This window comes from Paramormyrops kingsleyae, chromosome 1 (assembly GCF_048594095.1).
Source record: "Paramormyrops kingsleyae isolate MSU_618 chromosome 1, PKINGS_0.4, whole genome shotgun sequence".
In the NCBI taxonomy this organism is placed as follows: Eukaryota; Metazoa; Chordata; class Actinopteri; order Osteoglossiformes; family Mormyridae; genus Paramormyrops; species Paramormyrops kingsleyae.
Genome location: NC_132797.1, coordinates 39,728,173 through 39,754,570, shown reverse-complemented (window position 1 = coordinate 39,754,570; position 26,398 = coordinate 39,728,173). Strand labels below are relative to the sequence as shown.

The following is a 26,398-nucleotide window of genomic DNA, read 5'->3' as shown; positions in this document are numbered from 1 at the left end:
CTGCTTCTCAAGGTGCGAAGCGACTCTGGAACTGACCTCTTTCATGTGCTCAACTAAAGTAACTGGAAAAAGTGCGTCTCAAAAGCTTCAAAGGTGAACATTATAGCGACAGATACCGAGAACACTCACTAAATTACTAATTTTTGCATGTGCACATCAAAAACAAAAACATCACAACATACAAACATATACAACTACCATAGAAGTACACCTAAAAATACTTGAGTCCTTGATTAATGACCTGACGATTTTCTAAATTCATCAGGTGTTCTGGCATCTCATTTTTAGTTATTTAATGTGCTTCAAGCATAATTTAAAATGTAAAGCATACCAGGTAGCCGCAAGTGCTGTCAAATGCCCGAGGGCCTTAGAAACAATTTTTATGCTGAGGAGATTTTATTACACTGTAACTTAGTATTACATTCAAATCTCTATTCAAACATGTAAATTACATTGCTGACCAATGACGATAGTACCGAAACTAAAAAAATATTAAACAATGGAAACTTAAAACTTAAAAATTGAAAAACAACTGAAAAGTATTGTTATACTTTTCTTTGTACCTCCAATGTAAAACCTTAAATACGGTTTACAAATATGCATATTACCATAAAATTTACCATAAAATATAAAGACACACTGCACACTAATATATCAGTTATTTAAACTCATTTTTTTTTCAATGTTGTTTTCGTGTAAAAAATGTATATTTGTTTTCTCGACTGTTAATCCACTGGTGACAGGGTTTTTTTCCCCTTGGTTTCATTGGTTTCCAATATATAAATCTAATAATGATTTGTATCATAGAGTTCCTTTGAGTTGCAATAAGGAGTGTATACTCTGTAATTATAATCTATATAGTTAGATTAACCTTAGCTGGCATGTCAATTCCTGTTTACTTTCCAATAGACTTAAAGAATTTTATTAGTGATGTGTTAACAGTATTACTGCTAAGAGAGGACCAGCATGTTAATGCGATACAGGGATACTAAATGCTACACTGCAACATGGTCTGTAAGATTCTGCCGGGCAGTCAGCTTTTATTAAAACACAGAAGCAGGGCTGGGGTGCTGCAGGCCTCACCTCCATCTTCTCCATGCCAGGAAGGACCACAAAAGTGCCCTTAGGAAGCCCCCAGTGTGGGTAATGCGAGATCAGCAGTCCTGGGGCTGTTACAGATTTATAAGGGAAAATCAGAGCCCCTCAAGCTGACTGGGGACATGGCTGATGAATGGCAGGCAGCGAGGATGTCCATGGGCCTCCGAGGCGGAGAGGTTCCACGTTTCACGTTTGTTATGACTGTCCTTTTAGCAGAATGCTGAGGGTGACTCTGTAATTAAAGACAATGGGTGTTGCGCCTCCTGAGATTCAGCTAATGGAGACAGGCCTCGACGGTCGTCCCAGAAAGGCACTTTGAGGGGCTTCAAAATGGCTTCTCCCGAAAAAGTAACAAAAGAACAGTTAGGTAGAAAGGGCAGCACTGAACGCTGAAGCATGTGGGGCAACTCAAAGTAAAATGCAGCCGATTACAGTGCAGGTTTGCACACGGAAATGCTCGTGGTACGTACGGTTTGTGAAACTGGTCAGAGCCCATCCACGGCTCGTTGATGTCACACCACATGACGGGAGCATTCATATCTATGAACATCTGCTTCTATGTCCAATTTAGCAAATTTCCCAGAGTTCCCCAGGGACAGCCCGCTTGTGGTTCGGTGAGGACTCGTTCAAATCAGGATGGGGAACAAAGCTGTGAGGTAGCAACATGCTGACCTTCTGATTTTCTTGATTGAACATCGATCCCAACATCGAGTTCTGGCCAGCTACCACTCACTGCTGGTGGCCCTGATTGAGCACCGTGGTTGAAAAAACTGAGTGAATTTCAGGAAATCCGAGCAACCAGCTTTGCTTGTCGACCTTAGTGAACACACCAAGACAGATGCTATTAACCACCAGCATGCTATTTCCCATGCAGACTCAGGCCAAAACTGATTGCTTTGCCCTGCATCTTGGCCATCACTGTAGAAATTTGCTGTTCTGCAGAACAGACTATGGCTATACCTGCCTTCTGATCAAGATGCTATATGGGGCTCAGAAGAAGCCTTTGTGTGAATGTCCTACATGGGATTATAGTCGTGCCTGTGAGTGACAGACAAGCTCATTTAAATTGACTTGTCACAGTACTGTCTGCCCTTCATCCTTCTGGTGGTTCACCCTAAAGGGAGGATTAGACAAAACACAACCCCAGATTTCTTTGGGAAAAGCACATTCCTTTGCAAACATCCATATCTGTGTGATAAACAGGCAAAACTGAGGGTGACACAGAAGTATTTAAATGCTGCATTTTTTCTCATTCCATTGTTGCAGATTTAATATAGGCAAAATTATGTGTGTGTGTATGTGTATATATATATATATATATATATATATATATATATATATATATATAAAACAATGCAGATTTGCTGCTTCCTGAAAACTATATTGAAAGACAACAAAATGTCTGCATGTCATTTGCACAAGTTCCAGTTTACAAAGATTAATATTTTGCGTAACTTATAAGTTAAAATAAGTTATATGGCTTGTTAGAGATGGTTCAGCTCAGCTGTGAACAAATTAGTCATTGTCCATCCTTCTGAATTGGTGATACATAAGTGCAGGAGAGGCTGAATGAGAGTGAAAGGTCTGTACAGTCTTATAACCATACAGGGGTAAAGGCATTATAGCACAGTACTGGGTCTCGTTTATAAAGCAACTTTACTTTGTCCAGGGCAATGAGGAAATAAATCAAAAACAGACAGCCAGTAACCTCAGTCCAGACTGCTGAAATTAGCAGAATCTGAGCTAATTATGCGGTTTGTTTAATTTTCATTAGAGAAGAAATATGGAGTTCGGCTTTTTTCTTATGTTGGACTCGTTTCCATACTGATTATTTAATTTGAAAAAGCTATTTCCTAATCTGAATAATATTAATGAACAGAGACATGCATATTAATAAAAAAAGCAAAGCTTTTTGTTCTAGGTCGTAAAGGCTAAGAAGGGCTCCCTGGCCCTAATCATGAGACATTGTTAGAAGATGGATGGATGGATGGATAGATGGATGGGAGCCATGACCCCTCAAATCACAAACCAGTACACAAGGGTTGTTTTGAATTTATTAAGATGGTTCAGTTGTATGGATAATCTGCAAATCTTCAGAAGTAGCCTATTTTCCAAAAACATTACACTAGGAAAACTTTGAAATGTATTTGTTTTTCATCAGTGTGGATATTTGATGGTTACTTTCCTGTTTCCTCGCAGTTTTTAGTTTTTGAAAGCTGTGGGCACTTCTACATCTTTATTTACAGCCATTTAGAAATTGGCCTTAACAGTAAAAAGACATAATTTGCTTTCCTAGCACCCAAAACGCCGTCTTTGCCATTATAAAACACTTCTTGCAACATCGCTTTCATTGAAAGTGTCCTGCTGACAGGTAACCTAACTGAATGGACTTGGAGACTTTGCTGATTTTAAAAGCAGAAAGGACATTAAATCCATCCTTCCAAATGGAATAGATACTAAAGTTTTGTTACCGATAAGGATAATGATACTGTGTGTATTTATCTTAGATTATGCAGCCGTTAGAAGATTATTAACCTGAGGCCGCCTTTCAAACAGGCATGTCCCGACAAGACGCCACTCGGTGGAGGTGTCAGAGGCATGCTTACTCCACAGACATGCCGGGGAGCCTGCATACCAGCCCCCAGCCCCAGGAGCCGGCACTGCCGTCTGATGAAAGTGCTGGGCGTGTGTGCTCGTTTAGGCTCATAATGAGCGAGAGGCTTGGGGGCACACTCATTTGGCAGCCGCTTTACTTCCTTTAAAAACAAAAAAAGGTTTTAAAGTTTTTTTTTCCCCCGTCTCAAACAGAGCTAAATGATCATCGATAGACAGACGCTCTCTGTCGGCCCAGTTGTGGTTTTACTCTGCACGATGATTCAGACGATTAATCATAGTTTGATTAGAAATCCAGGTCTTGTGAGTAGCAGGATCTATAATTAACAAGGATCAACACTATAAGAGACGTGACCTTGCTTTAATTAGGCAATACTGCATGGCTCCGTCCCGCCATTGAAAAACACTTAGATCATATTATTGTATATCCTTTGTATATATAACACCACATGCATTGAAACTTCCTGCACACGCAATTTCTCAGCTAGAAATAGCTTTGGGTCTCGACGTCTTCCTGAAGTGCATTAATGCTGGGGCTGGAGAAAATGGATGGGTTATAGAGAAAAGCGTGGGAGACGCGGGTTGATGTGGGTTATGTTGACTGCTGAGGATTCAGTGCCATAAAAGCCCCCACATAGCGCGTTCATTTTTTCATGCAGAACTTATAAAACAAACCCTGTAATGCCTGAGAGGAATTTAAAGGATAGTGCTGTACCTGCATCTGAAGTGGGCTTAAGTGCACCAGATTCGCGCAAATAATGAGCTGGTGAATGTGGGAGCTGAAAACAATACGGACACTGAGAAGGGAAAAGGCCGGTGGCTCTGCGGGGCCTGTTGCTTCTTGTGTCTGCCGCAATTATCTGTCTGCAGGAGACTCGCTAATGCTGCCGCTCGCAGCGCCGGCATGGGAGTGCTTCTCATTTGATGAGATGCATTTGTGGCCCTTTATTTACAGTATATAACATTTCTCTTTAATTTTGCCAGCATTTCCTGCCAGTGATCAGTACAGAGATGAGTTAAGCGATAATGAATTTCGCATTCCAGTGTTGTCATTGCCATGGAATATAAGTACTCAGTATATATTTTAAATATATAAATAAAACTTAAATAATATGTATATTAGAGCCCTGCTTGATAGTTTTGGAGGATGAAAAATGCGTTCAACTGGATATATTTAAATCTTTGAGTTTTAATAGTCCATATGACCATCTTCTAATCCAGTTCAGGATCACAGGGAGATCTAATAGTATTTCACACAAAGTGAATGGAGTTTAAGTGTACGGCATTCCCTTTGCTAATCTCCTCCCTTACTTTAAACTCCTGCTCTGTGATCCAACTTGCCCTGAAGAAAAGGTATCTAATGTTCATGTAGATGAAAAGAACAGCCATGCCCTTCCCTGTCAGAGCAGAGTGAATCATAGGGGTCGATTGCGGCGCTGCGCAAGTTACGGTCATTAGCTGGTCATTAGCTTCTTATAAGTGAAGCCATGTTGGTCAGCTTCATCTCCATCCAGCTGTGAGGAAGCTGGCCAGGGGTCTCCAACTCCAACAGTGTTCAAAAGGAAATGTGTCCATCTGACCAGCTGTCCTCAACCACACAGGACCCAAGGTCGGGGATGGCAGTCTGAGAAAAATCATAAAAGCAAAACTCTTCCAGGCAACAATGGCCATGTGATGACGGCCTTGCTTTTGTTGAAAGCCAACCTCACATACTCACCCATTACCTGAAACACACACACTCCTTCCCCCTACACAAACACAATTTAGAAAAATTAAACCATTAGCAGTATGACTGGTAGAAGTGTGCTATCCCATTACATGTGCCGAATTTGACAGACTAATTACAGTCTTTTAAAATTTTGTTAATGGGACCAACCCCCCCCCCTCCCCCTTTTACTTGCTGTCTTTTGTGGAGTTTCATGGGAGGGTCTCTGTCTGTGTCCCTCGTACCTCCAGGGCCACTGTCACACTGCTGTCACCATGACTAATTACATTACTAGCTTGGACCAATCATACTCTGATCAAAGGTCTCCAGCATTCGGTTTTTGATTATTTCCAAATTGTCTGTGCCTCCATTCACTTTGGGGACATGTCACAGGATGTTCTTCATGTATATTTATACTCTAATGTATGTGATTACAAACGTCCGTTTTTTTGCAGGCTCGTTTGTTTAAAGGCTGGCTTTGGAGAGAGACCCTCCCTTTGGAAGCCAGGCCTGAATATTTGTAGAAAACCTCAAAATGTTTCCACATTTTTTCATTTTACTTCTCAGAGAATGAACTGAAAATTGCTTAACACTTTAAAAATAGAACAGGCTCATTTGCTATTAGCTGTGGGCTAAATTACCAAATGTATAACAACATTCACTGTGCCGCCATATCAAACTTTCCCATATGGTAAGGGCCACTTTCCACAGGAGTTATAAACATCCCGGGCCGATACGCTCCTTTAAGTGGGTGGCCATGTCTGCCCCCGTCATCCTCCTACACCACAGTCCATGTTGACTATTTGATTTCTGTCTGCCATACTCTGAAAAGCTCAACAGTCTGTTGGTCACCTATCCTGGAAGTGGTGAAATGCTATAGAAAATCTGAGGATGATATTTTGGCCCTTTTGACTGGGGCCAACAAGGTGAGAGAGCAGAAGACCTGAGCTGGGACAGCATCCAGGCTCACTGTAACCCTGTACTAGATTGTGAAGAATGGATGGATTTCCAGACCCCTTGCTGAAAGTAATGCCTGCCTTGCTATGTCTGCAGATCATGGCGTGCAGGTGAATGTTCTCCATTCCCAGAAACTGTGGATGTAGCACAAGAGTGCAAATGATCTTAATTCAAACTGTCAGACGCCAAGTCATCTCCCTTAAATAAAAACGCTACATATTACCCTTTAATGAAAGAAAGGTGAGCACTGTTATTATGTATTTGGGATTTTGCCAGCATCTTGCTGCTCCCCTGTAGGTATCTGGGAGGGTGGAGACCCTGGACAGGTACTCCCCTGCTATTTTCAAGGGAAAGAATTGCTCTAAACATTATTACACCTTCTCAATAAATACTTATCACATGTATACCAACAAATGAGTCACCTTGGGGAGGGTGCTATGTTGGTGCAGTGGTTAGGTCTGTTGCCCCACACCTCTGGGACCAGTGTTTAAGTCACTGGCATGGCTCCATGTGTGGAGTTTGCATGTTCTCCCCATGTCATTGTGGGCTTTCCTCTGGGTTCTCTAGTTTCCACCCCCAGTCCAAAAACACACTGAGATTAATTGAAGTTACCAGATTCCCTGTACTGTAGGTGTGTCAGTGTGCCCTGCAATGAACTGGCACCCCATCCAGCATTGTTCCCTACCTTGTGCCTATAGCCTTCAGGATAGACTCTGGACTCCCCATGACCTTGAATGGGGTAAGCAGTTACAGAAGATGGACGAGCCTTTTTAAACATACCTGTGACCCAGTATAGTTGTCCTTGCCAAAGGAACCAGAATAGAAACCAGACATGAAAACAGTGCATTTGTTACGCAGACAGATATGAAAGAATCTAGAATATACTGTATACTTCACTGCATAAAAAGCGCCCTGTTCATAATTTCACTAACAAGAAAGAGTTGAGATCAAATATCTCTGTTGGCTGTGGGAAATGAAGCTAACATGGTCGAGCATGACAGCATCTAATGATGACAAATGGCCTGCCATGAGTGAGGCTGGTACCAAGCTAATTACGTCATTACTGTAACTTTACATTTCCCATCAGGCATCGTCAAGCGGTTCAGCTCAGTCACTTGAGCCATATTCTGCAAGTTCACTTCAACCCCTTGTGTTTCTCGAGATCTTCCACAAGAAAACACTTGGTCAAACTTGTTACTCTGTTTATCTGTAAACAACACAAGGTGAAAAGGGTGCTTTGTGCCTCGGTTAATTGTCAGCCACTCAAAGGCTAGAGGCTGCCAGTGAAGGTCGATATGATTGGTCAGACCACTGTAGGTTTTCCAATCAAGAAGGGAGCTGCAGACTGATTCTCAGCACAGCAGTCCTCATGGTCTGGATACAGACTAATGGGGCAGTTGGATTTCTGTGTAGCTACAGTGGTGGATGTCATGGGGACACCTTCCATCAGGTTCGTTAGCTTTCACTGCAGCTTCTTCCAGTTAACAAATGCCACGTCCAACCTCACGATGCACACGTTCACACACGTTTGCTGCTTACCCAATGTCAAGCTGTCAGAGTGCTCCTCTGAGCAAGATGGAGCAGCGTGGAGACGCTTCGAGCCCCGGGCACGAGTGAGCGGCCTTTGGGCTCCTGGAGGAGGGTCAGAATACCTCACAAAGATCCTCAGGGTCCACGGCTCCCCGCAGGCGAGAATTACTGGGAAAATGAGCTGAGACAGGTGGGGCTTGCTGACATGCTCACCATTCTCTATCCCTCCCTCCTTTCCAGCATTCCCAGGGGCCAGACGGCACCATGATGATTCAGGGAAGGACCCAGAAACACTCATCCCTGCTCCTCATCCTGCTGGTGAGTCTCCATCTAACACGAGGTCAGCGGCCTTCAGTGGGAGAGCCAGTTCTTACTAATTATTGCAAAACAGGGAAATTCAGTTCTAAAGTTTTTAATCTCTCTTCAGCTTCCTCTTCAAATATATTTTTTTAGAAGTTGACTTGAATATGATTTTGTAAAGCTCATAGGAAAGCAGGGATTTAATTTCAGTTTGCGCTATTTTAATTATACCCTTTATGTTATCTCTAAGATCCCTTGGATAAGCCCCAGTTAGCAGCAGACTAGTTATTTATCTTCAGCTGGGAAGCTTCAGCAAACTGTTACCTGACTTCCACAAAACGCCAGTGTTGCAGGCAGTGACAGGAGAATTGCAGGACACTGATACAGCAGGTGAATCACGCAGATAGGATTGGTACATGTTAGCATACTCTGTCATTGTTTATTGTGAGGTTTATGGTAGCCTTGGGTCAATCTGCTTGAGCCTATGTGCTTGTATGCCTCAGTGTTATTCTTCCTTTAAAGAAAACCAAGCAGATTAAAATGACTGTTCTTTCCATGTATTTTGTGTCCCTGTTCTTGAGAAAATGAAAGTTACTTTTTCTTGTGAGTCTTATATAATATGGGTGATAACCTTGGGGACACGGTGGGGGCCCCAGCTGCTTTACACCCCGGCGGGCCCTTCGCTGCATGTGGAGACAGCAGAACCAGACCCGCCTCCAGCCACTAGGGTGCGGTGGTGTGCCCAGCTGGTCCTACTTAAGAGACACACGCCTGCATAAAACCAGCAGTTAGGAAATAAGTCAGTGACAGGCCCTTTAAAAGTGACATCTACTATCTGCTCCATAACATCTGCAGAGAACAGGCATCAATTTTTCATTTTTTTTTTGGCAACATTTTACATTTCAATTGTTCATCCTCCATAACTGCTTATCTGATGTAGGTTCCCACTGGGCCAGGAGCCCATCCCGGGGAGGGGGGGGGGGGGGGGGGACACCCTGGACAGGATGCCTGCCATTGCTGTTAATAAGATGATTATGAATAATGAATGTCACTGTTGTCACAGCTCTGTATGTCGCTGTGCAATAAAACTTTAAAAGTAAACTGCACACCAGGCCGAGAGGCATAGCACTCCCTGTTACCCCAGCCAGCCATCAAGCATAAATCGTTTATGTTAAAGTCCCTTTAACAAAAATATTTCACATTTTAGTTACAAGATCAAGTTGCACTGGAATAGCAGGGCTGACATTAACCAGCTCAGGTTATAATTTAATGTCCTGTCACTCCTCACATCCATCCATTACCGCTAAATGCAGAGTTAAGGTGAAACACAGCCTACACCGGGATTTACAGGGTGCAGGGGGATCACCCAGATCTGCATACCAGCCCACGGGGGGGATACAGAACCTCTACAGAACATCCAGAACCACACACATAGCAGAATACATAGAACCACACACACAGCAGTACACCCAGAACCACACACACAGCAGAAGACACAGAACCACACACATGGAGCAGAACTCCCAGAATCACATGCATAGCAGAACACAGAACCATAGACACAGCAGAACAAATAGAACCACATACATAGCAGAACACACGGAACCACACATACAGCAACATACCCAGAACCACACACACAACAGAACACACAGAACCACACACACAGCAGAACACACAGAACCACACATACATTGCAGAACACACAGCAGAACAAACCACACACAGCAGAACACACAGAACCACACACAAAACAGAAGACTCAGCATCTCACACACAAAGCAGAACACACAGAACCACACGGCAGAACACACAGAACCACACAAACAGCAGACATACAAATCACACAGACAGAACCACACACACAGCAAAACACTCAGAATCTCACACACATAGTAGAACACAATCACACCTAGCAGAACATAATCACACATAGCAGAACACACAGAACCACACAAACAGCAGAACACACAGAACCACACACACAGCCGAACACACAGAACCACACACACACAGCCGAACACACAGAACCACAGGCACCATGAGCACAGAGTTGGAGTATTGCAGTTATGTGCCTATGATGCCACTTACAATACTGCCTGTCACCCTTCTTGAGAAGCTATAGTTTAAAAAGGAGTGTAGGAAATGTGTTAACCACCATATGTAAAAGAAACTGCACCCTATCATATTCCATTATGCATTTACACATGACACATCTGTCCCATGTTCTAAATTAGCTTTCTGATGGGGCAGTTGCTCAGTTTACCTTACTGCCGCTTTTCCCAGGTATCCACCCTGTCTGTTCTGAGGGCTGAGTACTCCACCTGTGGCGAGAATGAGTACTACAACCAAACAAGAAGCAGCTGCCAGGCATGTCCGGAGTGTCAGCCTGGCCAGGAGCCCTACATGGTAGGAGTGGCACCCCCAGCTGGTGAAACAGAACCCCTGCACTCACTCCATGAATTACAGCCTGTAGGAAATCATAGCATTTTGTTTTATATTCATCACACAGCTTTATGTCTTTGCTTCTGGTGAAGATGAATATTTCCATTAATATTTGATCTCACGTGCTGGCATCTTGAGAACAAAATCACTGTAGTCGTGAGAAAACATCTTGCAGAAACCTGTTTCTACATCCGATTGTTGCATTTCATCCTGCATTTGTGGACCACCCAGGGTGTACCTACCTGACTGAGAGTGTGGGTTTATATGCAGAAACAGAAAAGCTTCCATTTGAATGTTTTATAATTAAACACAGCGTTAAGTGGGCTTCATGGCACAAGGAGCTGTGACAGCTTGAAGAGATACATGCTGCATTCAAGATTCAAGATCTTTCTTAAGCACACTCAGTTACAAAGAAACAAAATGCAAAGATGCAAAGTGCAAAACAATACAGGAGAAAGCAAAATAGTACCAATAGTCCAATACAAGACAGTACAGAACAGGCTGTTGGGGTTATTGTGCAAGGAGTTGCCTGAGTCCTTGACTTACAGGTGAAATCACTCATGTTTTGCCCAGCTAACATATTTTGATGAGTGACTCTGGCACAATAGGCCTCTTTAAATGTGCACAGCACAGAGATCAATGTGGCTGAAAGAGAGACAGAAACAAACACAGGCAGACAGACAGACAGACAGACAGACAGGTAGATAGATACATAGAGACAGACAAACATCACCAGTCTGCAGCTCCATCTTCCTAGGACAGTATTTCCAAAGTGACCTATGAAATAGATTTCCTGTTTTTTTTTCTTGTTCATATGGCTGGACATTTAATCATCATCACTGGAGAGTATCTCAGTGGAGCACAATAGCAACATGCAATGCAAAACTTAAAGCCTTAATACTCATAATAATGTTACATTGAGAGATTAATTTGCTTACTACATGCCTTGTGTTTTAAGAGATCTTTTTCACCTATATTTGGCTTTGTTTTCATAACACAAATACATTTGATCTTTCTCCTGTATGGAAACATTTTGTTCCTTGATCAGCTCCTTGACCAGAAGACCTTTAAAGAATGAAATTTCTCCCACAAACCACATGTTCGGTTAATTGACATGTCAGCATTAACCTGTAATTGAATTTCAGTTTGATCTCTAATACCCCTGTGCTGGAAAACTCCTCGAATAACACTCACATCGAAAACAACTGACCCCGACACTGAATCCTGGCCTGAAAAGCCACCCTCAGATTGGGCACACTTTTATCATGCTGGGCCCCTGAACTTCAAAAGGCTTCCTTTGGATGAAAGATGATAGAAATTAAAAGCAAAGAGTTTTCTTGCGAGCCCTGTGATCCTGGCCAGGGAAGCAAGTGGGAGCTGAAGCAGAAAGTGGTCTGCAAAGTACCTGTGAGTCACATGTACAGCAGTGAGAGTAGAAAGGACCAGCAAGGATGATAATATATTTTAAAGAACTATTATAGCTGTAGCATAACCAACAGAAAACATTGTATACAGATATATAAGAAATGATATTACTGACATGACAGAAGCACAGAAAAATACTCGAAAAGAAAAATATAACAACCTGGAGCTTTGTCAGAGACTTTTGTTCTCAACATGTCACATACATAAGTTCAAAAGAGCTCATCACTTAACAGAAGCTGATCAATATCCTACAAAGATTTTTCCTAGTGCTAGATATTCACTGGTGTGTGTGTATGTGTGTGTGGGGGGGGGGTTATATTTATATTACATTGTGGGGACCAAATGTTGCCCACAATATAATAAAAACCCTTTATATTTTGACGTTATGGGGACCATTTTCCAGGTCCCCACAAAGATCTGTGAATGCGATCAAAAAACTAAAAATGCCGAAAGCCTCATATTTTGGTTGGTTACTAAAGGTTAAGCTTAGGGCTCGGTAGGGGTAAGGTCATCATGTTGGGATTAGAGTTTCCCCCATAGTAATGAATGGAGAGTCCCCACAAAGACATAATTACTAACCTGTGTGTGTGTGTGTGTGTGTGTGTGTGTGTGGGGTGGGGGGGGGGGGGCACTGGGAAAAGGGAAAATGGGAAAATCATGTTGGTCACAAAAAATCAGAGAAAATGACAAGGAGGGTATCTAATCACTAACAGATGGTATGATGGTGAGTACCACATCTCTGTGGGCTCATGTCTACTGGTACCAGTCACAGAAAATAGCATCAGTCGTTAAAGGAGTATGTCTCAGTCACTCAATGTTTATGTCACAAAATGACACACCAAATAGATATATTTATTTATTTATTTAGTTGATGACTGTGTTATGCCTCTGAGAACTGTGGCACCGAAGAGCTGAACTTATGACATCATATGCCAAATAACCTTTTAAGCACTGAGCAAATGAACATTCGTAATTAAACGGAGATCTTTTTAGAAACACGGTCCCACTGGTCTTGTAAATTACACAAGTGTCAGTTCATTTTGCTAAACAAACAAATGAATAAGGATAATTGATTAAAACAAATCAGTGATGTTGGAAAATCCCATTTAGACACCAGGGAATTCTGTAATTAAAATATTTCTGTGCTTGTCACAGTCGGCCTGATGCTAGCTTATTGGCAACTCGGCTCGGCAGTGCTGTTTATGAATGGGGGTTTACTCTGCGTTACGGGTCATGAGGGCCACCACACTCTTTTTTCACACTCACGGTTTTCCCGTCACGGACCACACACAAGACTACATGGGTCTCTTTATATGGATCTGCAGTTTTGGTTAATCCCCACTGGCCAGGTTGTGGACTAAGCGTGTGGTGTTCCTGACTAGTAGGAGACAGTCTAACCAGGGGTCTCTCTCTTTATTGCAGAGCTGTGGTTATGGCGTCAAGGACGAGGACTATGGCTGCACACCGTGCCCCACTGGGAAGTTCTCCAAGGGAAAGTATGAGATCTGCCGACGGCACAAGGACTGCGATTCCTTGTACCGCGCCACTGTGCGGACGCCGGGAACCTCCGAGAGCGACGCCGAGTGTGGGCCTTGTCTGCCGGGGTGAGGCCCTGCCCCATCGAGGGGTCATCACCGTGGCCTTAAAGCCAAGCCTAACGATGTAGCATAGCCTGATTATGCTCAATAAATACAACAGTGTAGATACATTTCCGCAATGATAAGGCAAGACCTTTGTATGAAAGCCACTGCATAGAGCATGGATCTACGGCCAGTCTGATTAAGAATATCAAACCGCGTACCCCGGGAATGAGGTCGCTGTGATCTCACTGATGGTTTGTAGCTGCCACAGGCTGGATTTCTCACGACCTCGCCTGTCAGAACCGGTTACTTTGATGCAGTACAGTCTTAATAAGTAGCACATCATGAGAGCATATGAGGGAGTGACTGCCTGACTACAGAATGAGGAGGACATAAACAAGGGGGGGGGGGGGGGCAAATTTGGGAAAAGCAATAAGGCAGAGCGAGATGGTGTCAGGTTTGGCCATATGCTTTACTGGGGCAACAAAGAATCGCCAAGAAGGCCATGGCCAGGCTCACATGGCACGAGCCCTCCAATGCCCACAGTCATCAGCATGGTCAGTCTTCATACCAGCTCCAATTATTACAATCATGACTATGGTCAAAGTCAACTTTATTGTCACTGTGCACATGCATACAGGGGTGGACAGACTTCTCTGGGGGTCCTAAGCTGACATGGGTGGGGAGCCATTGGAGATATTTTTGGAGCCAAAAGAGAAACGAGAGGGAATTAGAAACAATGGAATTTCAATAATATTCTAAGCAAAGTGCGGGATGCCAGCAGTAAAACTTACTGATCAGGGTGGGGCTGTTGGTAAAATTTGCTGATTGGAGGAGGGGGGAATCGCACCGGAGGATTGGATAGGCAATTTTTTTTCCACTTCCTCTTTTGCTAAGGTTAGTCTTGAATTTTTGCATGCATTCCTTCCATGTCTACCACTCTAGTGAGACAGTATCAGACAAGGAGGATGTAATGTTAGTTTTGTATCTTTGAGCAGATTTCTTCTAGTGAACAACCAGTAGACTCCAGTGGTAAAACAAAGCTGGGTAGCATGAAGTCTCTAAGTAGAGTAGTTCCTTACAGCTGTGACGGGGGCAACTTTGTCAACCCTGAAATCTGTCTCTAAAAACACAAATTACATACAAATTGCTGTCATTTAAATGATCATATTATGTTATATCCTTAAATGTAACTAATGGAGATTCTGTCTTCATGGGGCCCCTAGTTTCTGGGGGCCCCAGGCAGCTACCTACCCCAGCCTTATGCTAAGTCTGCTCGTGCATGCACATAGTATACTCACAGTAGTATAATCACACATAGTAATAGTGTTAATCAAGAGAGTATAATAGAATAAATAAAAAGTAGTGCAATAATTAGCATTCTGAGTAAATTGTCTGGCTCAGTTTAAAAAGGGCGAGAGGGGCTCTGAAGGATGTCTTTCAGTGCCTCTCTGGACTCAGGCTATATCTTGTGACAGGACTTCTGTACTACAGACCAGTAATCTGGTTTGAATTCATCTCCTCTGGAGCTCAGTTCACTTGGGGTAAATATACAAAGTAACACTTTTAAAGTAATCCTATGGGGTGAATCTGGGATCCGCTCTTCCATGTGTGAAGCTGGATCATCCACCTTGGCATCTTCTGAGGACATCTGACCGCCATTTGAAGTGGATCACACGCTTCTCTTTCAACGTGCCAGTGACTCGTCATTATATTTATTTCTGAATTAACGTTCAGCAATGAATGGATTATACTTCATCAGCCAATGTTTAAAATAGTATGTGAATGTTTTTCATTTTAAATTCGAGGCAATAAAATGTTTTTAGGGAAAGATGAAACAAGTAGCGAAAAAAAACTTTTTAGGTGTAAAAGCAGCCTTGTGATTGGGTCGCACTTTTCACCTCACACCTCCAGCCTGGAGCCGCATGTTCATTGCCCAGCTGCACCCATACCTCATATTCTTTCCTACATCACACGAATCAGAGGCCACTCAACACACAAGCCTCAGCTGGGAGGATGCTCCAACTCGCTTTCCACATGGAGAACCATTCTCTCCACTCAGTGTTTGGGAGCATTTCTTTCCCGTTCGGCTTTAGGCCTGGAGCCCTGTTTTCTTGGCCTCTGTGTGCCGCTCCCTGCCTCCTCTAATCTCCACTTCCTAACGACACCTTGGATGGAGCTCAGCTTGTTCTAGGAAGCCCCAGAAGGCCTCAGGATTCTGTGATGAAAGCAGAGCAGGAACTAGCTCCCTTCCGTGATGAATTTCTTCTAACTAATGGTTCAAGAGTTGTGCCTGCAGGGCTCAGAGCAGAAATAGGCAGCCACTGTTTTCTGAGTGTCAAAAATGTCAAACTCAAAGGCAGTGACCTTTCAGCCTTGGCTGAGGTCCAGTTCTTCCCTCACTAAATGAAAACGCAGATCATTCTTTGGCACAGACCGCTTGTGTGTTTGTGTGTTTCTGCTGTGCTCTGCAGTGAAAATGGGGGCAATGACCCAGTTCGTTAAAAAGAGGCAATTAGCACTGCCTCTGAGAGCAGATGTACCTTCTCCCAGATTGGGTCACAGCACAGTCTCTGGTATTTCTCACTGTGTAAATCTGAGGGTTTACGGGCCCTGGTGGTCCTGGAAAAACACCCTCACACACCGTTAACACATTGAGAGGGCGTACTCGCGGCCTAATCAGTAGACCCCTGAGGAAGGACTGCAAAGCAATAAAAGAATCTGTAAATCTGAGAACAAGCGGAGCCTGTTTGACCCACCAATCCCATGAGGCCTTGCAGATTAATGATCCAAATCTGGAATTGGGCACAGCTGGCTGCAGACTGCGAATCGTGCCTGCACACACGACAGAGGGCTGTCACCTGTAACAGTGTGGCAATGAAATCCCAAAACCAAAAGTATTTTTAGGTTAAGCACTACAAATTCCATGATGCACATTCAGGCTGTCGATCTTACAGCTCAGCCGGGGGTCTTATGAGCTCATTCTTGATTAACACCCCCCACCCCTTGTATTCCCTGGCAGATACTACATTCTGGAAAATCGACCCCGGAATATCTATGGGATGGTGTGTCACTCCTGTCAGAACGCTCCAAAGAACATCAAAGATTGTAAGTTTCCGGCCTGCTGTTATCCCTTTTATTTAGCTCTTTCCAAAACACTCCCCTTACCAGCAAAGCCACACCATAAGTGATCCTTTGAAGCTTTGGACAATTAATCGAAAGTATAACTCTGCAGAGCTGCAGATTAGTTGCATGTAGAGGGAGTCGGTTCCGTGGATGAGTTTTCAGTGTGAGTTTTCGAGGGACTCTGGGTCTGCATCCGGAATGGCTGTGATCTGTCAGCTGACACCCGCTCTGACATCCTGTGGGGACCCGCTCACCCTGCCGGATGGGCCACTTCCCGACCGCTTGTCTTGTGGCAAAATGCGCATGTTGTTCCATGCATCCCTGCCTATTTTCTCTCAGAATCACTCAGTGAGGATAAATGATTACATTTGTTTCGGGCTGCATGCGTTGGGGCATACACTTCCCAGGATGAACCAGAACCTAGATCAAACTGGGACTGTTGCTCTGAAATGGCAGTGGCATAACTTAGAACCTAAAATGGCCTTGATGGCACCAAGATAAATAAGGGAGGATCCTCTGGAATGCGTCATCTGTGAGGCTTCCAGGGCTTGATGGACTCTCATTGGTGCTCTCTGGCCCAGCCTAGTGGTCAGCAGGCCTTCCATAACATTAGCCACTTGCTGATTTCGCCAAATACCTAAAGAACAGAGAGATGCATTATGGGAAGGCGCATCATCGGAAAGCTAAAACGTCTCAACAATGCAGCAAAGCCGAGGCCGTGACATGCTTATCCATCACATTTCAGTAGCACAGATATAAATGGGTGCTGAGTGAAAGGGACAAGGGAATGCAGATGTGCCTGTGCAGAGCAGCTGTTGGTGTTTGCTATACAAGAACAGGCTGACAAGCAGGTCGTAGTCCATGCTTCAGAGCTCAAAGAGACAGAGAAGAGCTCTGTGATAGCTTGGGTGTCACTGGGAAAGGGACACGGAGGGGGAATGTGAGGAAACAGGGAGAGAGGGAAAGAGAGGGGGAGAGACTGGCCCTCCTCTGCAGGCTGATTCGAGGTGCTGACACTTGCCTTCCGCTTCTTACAGGGACATTGTTGCATGGGTTTGATTAGCAGAGGATGTAAGACACATCCTCATTCACACTGTGAGGATTATCAGTTGTACAGTCTCCTCAAAAACACCTGGGTTTTCCAAGGCCAACAACCAACCGCCTCAAAGCCCGTTAGAAACACTGCAATTAATATAGAAGACAACAGGATATGATTTGCTCATACCTCAAAACAAAACAAAAAAATCACCTGCAACTGAGAAACTCATAATTCTTCGCCTGCATTATTGCTAAACCTCTTTGGAAGTTCAAATACTTCAACAAGTGCTGGGAATCATAATAAATGCTGTCCAGTCAAACAGAGTGCCTGCATAGAGGCCGCGCTTCTGAGCAAACACTTGAACCAAATGTTTGAAAATGCCAGACGTGGTGTTACTTGTTGGAGGCTCAGGCAAGCTTATGACTGTCAGGTAATCTGCAAATCATTCAAGCTCCAAGCAGTTTCTCATATAATTTCAAGTATAGAAGGGAAAAGGATTAATTTCCTGTTTCTGCTTGCAGCAGATATACCATTAAAAAGCCCAGTCTCCCTGACAGCTCTCTCTTCTTAATTTCTTGTTTATGCTGAATGTCTTGGGTGGTTTTGATGGGATCGTACAATAAAATTAGATGTTTTCTCAAAAGCTGTTGCAAAAAAACGGATAACAAATGTAGTTATTCTACATTAAAAAACCTCACAAATAAATACTGGATCTGAAACAGTGGTGTCATCAGTGGTGGAAGTGATTAAATAAAAAGAACATGATATTTGTATAAAAAAGCAGCTCAGTACATGTTCAGATTTTGAGTCCTGAATGGGCTTGTTTGCACCACATCCCAGCAAGGGCTGTCTGCCCCGTTTGTCAGGATAGGATTTGCGACAAAGCCTGTTACACACGCGTTCCCTGTGACTCGATACTATGGCTATAAACCATGCAGCTGATCTACATAGTGTCTGTATGCCGAGGAGGGGGACCACTGTTTGAGTTACAGTTAACCTCAGTGCCTGGGAGAGGAAATATGAGGCACTTTGATAGATAATGACATTAATAATTGGTCATAATTGAGGGCCTGCCGATGCCAGAAACCCATAATGTCTAAAGAGGGCTTATGATGGATTACGATGCTCAGCCAAGTCAGTGATAAACTGCAGCGGTACTCTGATTTTACATGGTCTGGCAGGCTCTGCGTGCCACCCGAAGGCAGAAACCCATCAGGCAAGGCGTTCAAGAGCTCGTACACCAAGCACAGGTGTTACGAATGCGTGAGGCTATCAGAGCAGAATGAGAGGCAGGATTCATCGATGGAGGATCAGTTAGTAAAGACCAGCCACGTTGTTCATTCATCAACAGAAAGGTTCATTTATGACTATGAAGCTAAACAGAAACACAACCGTCCACTTGGACTAATCCTGTTCTTATATGTGTAAAGACCACAGCCTATCTGTCTTTTTAGAATTGGAAAACTTGGTGAGTTTAGACTCACGTGTCAACGCCTCCAAAACAAATGTTGTCAGATAGAAATATTTTTTCTCAAACTGTTCCTAGTCTTTCATAATGACCTTCTCTCATTAACCTGCTTAACTAATTAATCGCGTCCGGGTGAGTTTCACAATAAGGTGCTTACTGTTCACCACAGAACATGTGCAGTAGGCCAGGCCCACATTTTCTGCAAAACAGGACACACTGTCATCAGGCTGTCGAAGCCAACTGGCCCAGAGTTGGCCAAACGTGCCAGCAGGATGACTTAAAAAAGCTCATTTGCTGTGCTGTTTATTATTCTATTTGGCTTCGGAGTTCTGTACCCTGCGTCTGGATTCTGTGATAGCCATATGTCCTCCTAATGACTAACACATTTGCAGCTGTGCTCTTATAATCTCTCAAGCAGGGCAGCGTTGTGACGAGTGCGGTGACATGCCCAGTGACGAGCCCTATTGTCATTGCAGGTGCGCGAACCCCAGCTGTGTTGCCGGGGCGGGCCCCCAGTGTCCCCTCCACCAGCACCACCATCTTGCCACACCCCCACAATGGTAAGGGAAGCACATAAATACACTTGGCCTTCCGCATGTGCAGATTCCACATCCGCAGATTCAATCAACTGCAGATCAAAAATATTAAAAAATAAATAAAAACTCCAGAAAGTCCCTGAAAGCAAAACTTGAATTTGCCACGCGCCGAGCACTACGCTGATGCGTAGGTATACCCTGCTGTAGCGTACGCAATCTGCACGTGTTGAAAGAAGGAAAAAGTTATATAAACTGGTACCTTGGTTTACCAGCATAATTCGTTCTGGAAACATGCTTGTAATCCAAAGCACCTGTATATCAATGTGAATTTTCCCATTAGAAATAATGGAAACTCATATGATCCGTTCAACTCAAAAATATTCATATAAAAATTATTAATACAAATTATAAAGTAAAAATACATAAAACAAATTAACCTTTGAAAACAATCGTGGATGGTGTGAGGGAGACGAGAGAGGAGAAGAGGAGGGTTATTTTGTAGGACGACTTTCACTATAATTAACGGAATCACTGCTATCTGTTGGCTCACTGGAATCTTTTTCTGTTTGTGCGACTTTAACAAGGAACCCATCCAATGACAGCCTCTTTTGCCTCCTTTTCGATTTTGCAAAAATGTGGACATTGCATTGTCGTTAAACAGATTCATCGCTCGCACTGCTACGCCCTTATTCAGGTGGTGCTTTTCTACTTAATTTTGACTATACGAGTGAGGCATACCGACTGAGACCGAGCATGGGAGACGATTACCCACAATTCCGCAGCGTGAGAAAGTGAATAACCATTGGTTCAGTTGTGATGATGTGCGCTCGGCGTCAGAACAAGAAGCGCACGCATGCGCTTCCTGTTTTGAAGCCGAGTGCACGTAAAAACAAGAAAAACAAGGAGCGCATGTGTGCCATAAGATTTTTGATGATACTTGGCGCTCGTAAACCAGGACTTGCTCGGTTTCCAAGTCAAAATTTATTAAAAATCTTTGCTCGTCTTGCGGAACACTCGTAAACCGCGTTACTCGTAATTCGAGGTTCCACTGTATGTTGCTGACAGGTACTATGTAGTTAGGTCTACCATGGTTGTGTCCATGTACAGACTTTTTTTTGGCCCTAAGCAATACAGTATAACGATTATTTACATAACAGTTACATTGTACTTGGTATTGTAGGCAATCTAGAGATGTTTTATAGTAAATGGGAGGATGTGTCTGAGCTACATGCAAATACTACACCATTTTACATAAGGGATTTTCCATCTGCGGATTTTGGTATCAGCAGGGGGTCCTGAAACCAATCCCCCGTGAATACAGAGGTACGACTGTACTCATTTAAGGTTGTGAATCTGAAAATCCTACATAGCTACCGTCGCCTTGGCTTTAATGTGAGGTGTGAAAGTGTTTCTATGCTGTGAATGTCTCTGTCTTTACATTGTACAGGACTGAACCCAAACACCATCAACCTGGCCTGCTTGGCATTAAAAGACTCTTGTTGTATTTTGATCCTTGTGGATACATTCTCCTTCTGTGTGAACCAGATCTACTGATGTTTGGTCATCTGTTCCCTAGATATGACAGGACAAGGCCACTTGGCGACAGCTCTGATCATCGCCATGTCAACCATATTCATCATGGCCATCGCCATTGTGCTCATCATCATGTTCTACATCCTTAAAGCCAAGCCCAGCAGCCAGGGTAGGTCTCCTTCTCAGAGGTCCCACACTGAGGGGGGTCCACATGTTTCCGCAGAGAGCTGGATCTTGGAAGACATTCATTTGATTTCTCCTTCATCTCCAGCCTGCTGTACAGGTCAGGTGGTGAAGACAGTTGAGTCACAAGTCACCAAAGGAGAGGACAAGAAAGAGGTTCAAGGTGAGGAACTTATATACACAATCCATAGTATTGTAGTTAAGAAGAAGTTTACCTTCAGTGTGTGAAACAGGGACAGCCATCCAAAAACAAAGATAGAAACAGATGACTAATATTTACATGTATTTAATGCCAGTCAAGTACTTCACTTCAAAAATAAACACTTTCCGAAGTAACAGGGAACCTTCTCAGAATATCTGAGCTGATCAGCACAATGACATTATTACCTGAACATCCATTAACACAATTACTGTTGTTATTGTTTTGTAACAGAATATTATTTCACGAAAGTGCGACATGTATATAGTGCAAACACACCTCCCAGCCTTAAACTCATGACCTTCGCTATGCTAAGCAACAGTGTTACCTGCTGCTCTACCATGGCCATCACTTGTTTTCATGTTATTAATCTTAGATGTAGCAGTGGGATGATGTTTTGGGAACATCAGGAATACTGGACACCTTGAACATTTCCTTACCTTAATCGTAATGTTCAGGGTAGTTTAATCATGATTATCCTGGCATCAATTTCTCCTTCTCTTCCATTTCTGTTTCTCAGACCCTTTTTAATCCTCATCTTTGCGTACATACAGAGCCTAAGAAGCATACCCACACAGCAAAGTAGTAGGGCTGTACCCGACTCAGAATTTTGGCAATCAAATCGGATTTAACTTCAATATGAATATTCGACTATTCTGTGAAACTTTGTTCAACTTGTGCCAAAAGTTCCAGCTGAATTGAAGTTGAGTGCCCCTGCTGACTTGTAGGTGAACTAGTAATCACAGCCTCAACTATTGCACACAATTCAGAGACACCTGCCTTATCACTGACCGGACCCCAATCTCCCCAACACACCCAACCCGCAGGTTATGGGTAGACTAGTCACTACTGCCCAGATAATTGCTAATGTGGATTTTTTTTTGTTAGCAAGTGCCCTGCTAGAATATAAAAGTATATTTATGATTCCCCTTATTTGTAATTCCTCATTGAAATGTCATCCCTTTTGTAAGCTACTGTTATTGTTATGCACTCTGACTGAAGAAAAAAGAAAATGGATTGTTGGACTTTAACAATCACATTCACGAGTCCACTGAATATTTGAATCATTGACTTTCAGGGAACAACCCTACTTCATAGAAATTTTGTATTTTTACCCCAGACTGATTGGACATGCACATAATCTGTGCTGTTTAGGATGGCAGGGGCGATTAGACACCTGAGAAAGTGGCATGCTGTACTCCACAGACCCTGTGGGGCCATGGGTCAGAGATGAGGGTCCGGCCCTTTGAAACCCCAGCCAAGAAAACAATGTTTGAAACAGCGTGGTTTCCTGCTTGGGCTCTCATGGAGGCTAATGAAGCTTCAGGCTTCATATCTAAGCTGTGTGTGGTGTGGGTACTTCACATGCTTTCCCTGTGACTGTGAGGGATTCCCCCCACAGCGAGATAAACATGTGGCCAGGTTTCCCTAAACTGTGTGCAGGCTGTGATCCTCATAACTGCTCGATGGAGCGACCTTCACGCTCACTGTGAAATGCTAAAGGAGCTTTTCCCAGAGGCGGCCTTGAAGAATTACAGTCCATGCCAAGCTTTTAGTCAATGTACAAACAGCATTAAATATCCATGCCTGGTAGCACTGTGATTGACACTCCTGGTGAAGGCTTGAGTAAATCCTCCCTTCAGCAAGAGGTGTGATGCAGGACAGCTGCCTGAGAGACACGCTGGAAACGTAGGGGTCCTAACTCTCTTCCCTGTCTGGGATTGTCAGAGGCACCAAGGATGAGCGAGTACTCTGACCCCTTTGTGATGTGTCTTTAATATCATAAACTATCCAGTTATTTCCCCCGTATTGATTCCTGTCGAATTCACAAAAAATTCATCTCCTCCCCTGCGGCTTTCTGCATGACCTGTAGGGAGTCACTGGTGTCTGACAGGTTTTCAAAGACTTGTATCGCTTAGTGTCTTTAAGGCACTCCCCAGCTGTGTGTAACCCTGGTGTGTGTTCACAGAAAACGTAGTGATCTTCACTGAAACGGACGGATTCGACAAGCTGAAACCCACCCCACCGAAGACAGTGAAAAGGTAAGCGGGAAGTGACATCACCGTCAGAATGGCGTGTGGCTCAGTGGGTTAGACCTCTGTGCTAGTGAGTGAAAGGTTGTCAGTCTGAATCCCCTCAGTGGCAGCATAGTTGCATCTCTGTTAAGCTCTTTGGCAGGATCCTTAACCCAGTGAAAAATGCTTTAGAAACACCAGATTATTATCTGATCTTGTGCTCAGACCCCAAGCTTTGCTCTTACGTGTGTGTGTGTGTCTCAAAGGAGAACAAAATATGTGAAAACTAAAAGAAATCCGATGTTCTTTTGCAAATTGAAGAATTGTTTCATTTCACAAAATTTGCAGGACTTCAGAGAGAATGATTATTCTGATTATAAATGTGTACGTGCCAAATGCTTCAAAGAAAGGGGAATCTGGATAAAGCAGAAAAACATGTCAATCATGGTCATCCATCGGACAGGCAGGGCTCCTGCTTTTGACTTTAGGGCAGAGAAAGGCAGAAGTTCTGCCACAGAAGGCGACTACACAGACGCAATTTTAATCTGCTGAGGATAATTAAGTTACCACAGAACAAGCTCCAGCAGCGGCGCCTTTCAGTGTGCAGCTCTGCATGTGCCTTTTCAGATGGGTACAGCACACCCAAAAAACTAAATTCACTCCAGGATTTAGCACCCGGAACAATGTTCCGCTTGGGATGAAGGACCCCAGGGTCGTGGCCTCGAGGAGATGCATACAGATGCAGAAACAGTGGAGTAAGGGAGGATTGTACGTAGCCTCATGCCAAAAGCACCTGGTTAGGAATGCACACTGTAAGGGGCAGGGTCTTCGCTGCCCAGAGCCTTTTCACATAACTGTGGGAAAGTGCGGCCCCACAGCACACAGATCCTAAGGAGGTACTTTTCTATGCCATGTTTTATGTGGTCAGAATACACACTCTCACACACCACACAGAGATCTGCACTTATATCTTTGTGGGGACCATCCATTCATTTTTATGGGCAAAACTGTAATCCCAACAATGACAGACTTAACCCCTACCCAGCTCCAACCTTAGCCTTAACCTTAGTAACTAAACATAAGGCTTTTGGCGTTTTTAGTTTTTTGATTGCAATCACATATTTTTTATAAAATTGAATTTTCCATTGTGGGTGCTGAAAAAAAAGATCCCCACAACGTCAAAATAACAGGTTTTTGTCACACTGTGGGGACATTTGGTCTATTTCTGACACACACTCTTGCACACACAAACGCACACACATACACTTGTGCAGCTACATGGATGCCATAAAGCTGGGCCGTGCTTGACCGCAGGGTAGCCTCCTGGCTGCTATAAGGCCCCTTTCCTTGTCACCTCGTCACCATGAGGGCGGAGCTGTGGGGGCTGGCAACAGCGCTAATCCACAGAGGTGGGTGCCAAGCCAGTGCGGGTGTCGGATGACGCAGAAACAATGGCACTCTGTGGCATCCCCGCACTCTCAGCTTCAAACAAAGGAATTTTGCTGGCATGGCTGAGAGAGGGGGCACGAGAAGGGCAGCTGCCATCTGCGGGCCACAGCCCACTGGCATGGCCGCACGACACCGGCAGTACCGTGACGGCCATAGGGAAAGGGGAAACTCGCCACAGGCAGAGCACTGACTGTTTCCCCCTTTGCAGTGAGAACGACGCCTCCTCAGAGAATGAGCAGCTGCTGAGCCGCAGCATCGACAGCGACGAGGAGGCGTCACTGGAGAAGCAGGGGGCTGCCGACCTGTGCCTGCTGTCGCTGGTGCACCTCAGCAGGGACAAGGCCGGCAACGCCAGCCCCCTCTGCGGCAAGATTACCGGGGTGAGGCAGTCTGTAAACACAGAGGTGGCAGAGAGAGGGCCATTCATTATGACACTGACTACACACTACATGACAGCACTACAGACAGCATAGGTATTCCAGGGAATCCTGACTACAGACAGCATAGGTTTTCCAGGGAATCCTGACTACAGACAGTGCAGGTATTCCAGGAATCCTGACTACAGAAAGCACAGGTATTCCAGGGAATCCTGACTACAGACAGCATAAGTATTCCAGGGAATCCTGACTACAGACAGCATAAGTATTCCAGGGAATCCTGACTATAGGCAGCATAGGTATTCTAGGGAATACTGACTCCAGACAGGACAGGTATTCCAGGGAATCCTAACTACAGACAGCACGGGTATTCCAGGGAATCCTGGCTACAGACTGCACAGGTATTCCAGGGAATCCTGACAACAGACAGCAGAGGTATTCCAGGGAATACTGACAACAGACAGCATAAGTATTCCAGGGAGTCCTGACTACAGACAACACAAGTATTCTACAGAATACTGACTGCAGACAGGACAGGTATTCCAGGGAATCCTGACTACAGACAGTGCAGGTATTCCAGGGAATCCTGACTACAGACAGCAGAGGTATTGCAGGGAATCCTGACTACAGACTGCACAGGTATTGCAGGGAATCCTGGCTACAGACAGCAGAAGTTTCCAGGGAATCCTGACTACAGGCAGCATAGGTATTCCAGGGAATCCTGGCTACAGACAGCACAGGTAGTTCAGCAGGAGCCCTCTATCAGGGCCCAGGGTGTAAGAACATTAAAATGACTCACACATCTAGGCAGAAGGACATG

At 44.1% G+C, this 26,398-nt stretch overlaps 1 protein-coding gene across 1 annotated transcript in view; it reads left to right on the top strand.

The window, feature by feature from the left end:
• The window catches only part of LOC111846830 (tumor necrosis factor receptor superfamily member EDAR), a 29,827-nt gene that overhangs the window by 823 nt on the left and 2,606 nt on the right, over positions 1–26,398 (top strand). The window contains exons 2-10 of the mRNA XM_023817462.2: positions 8,144–8,221; positions 10,490–10,612; positions 13,496–13,677; positions 16,676–16,761; positions 19,763–19,846; positions 21,399–21,524; positions 21,627–21,701; positions 23,707–23,779; positions 25,410–25,581. Of these exons, the coding sequence (XP_023673230.1) occupies positions 8,168–8,221; positions 10,490–10,612; positions 13,496–13,677; positions 16,676–16,761; positions 19,763–19,846; positions 21,399–21,524; positions 21,627–21,701; positions 23,707–23,779; positions 25,410–25,581 (975 nt within the window). The 5' untranslated portion in view covers positions 8,144–8,167. The remainder of the gene's footprint in view (positions 1–8,143; positions 8,222–10,489; positions 10,613–13,495; positions 13,678–16,675; positions 16,762–19,762; positions 19,847–21,398; positions 21,525–21,626; positions 21,702–23,706; positions 23,780–25,409; positions 25,582–26,398) is intronic.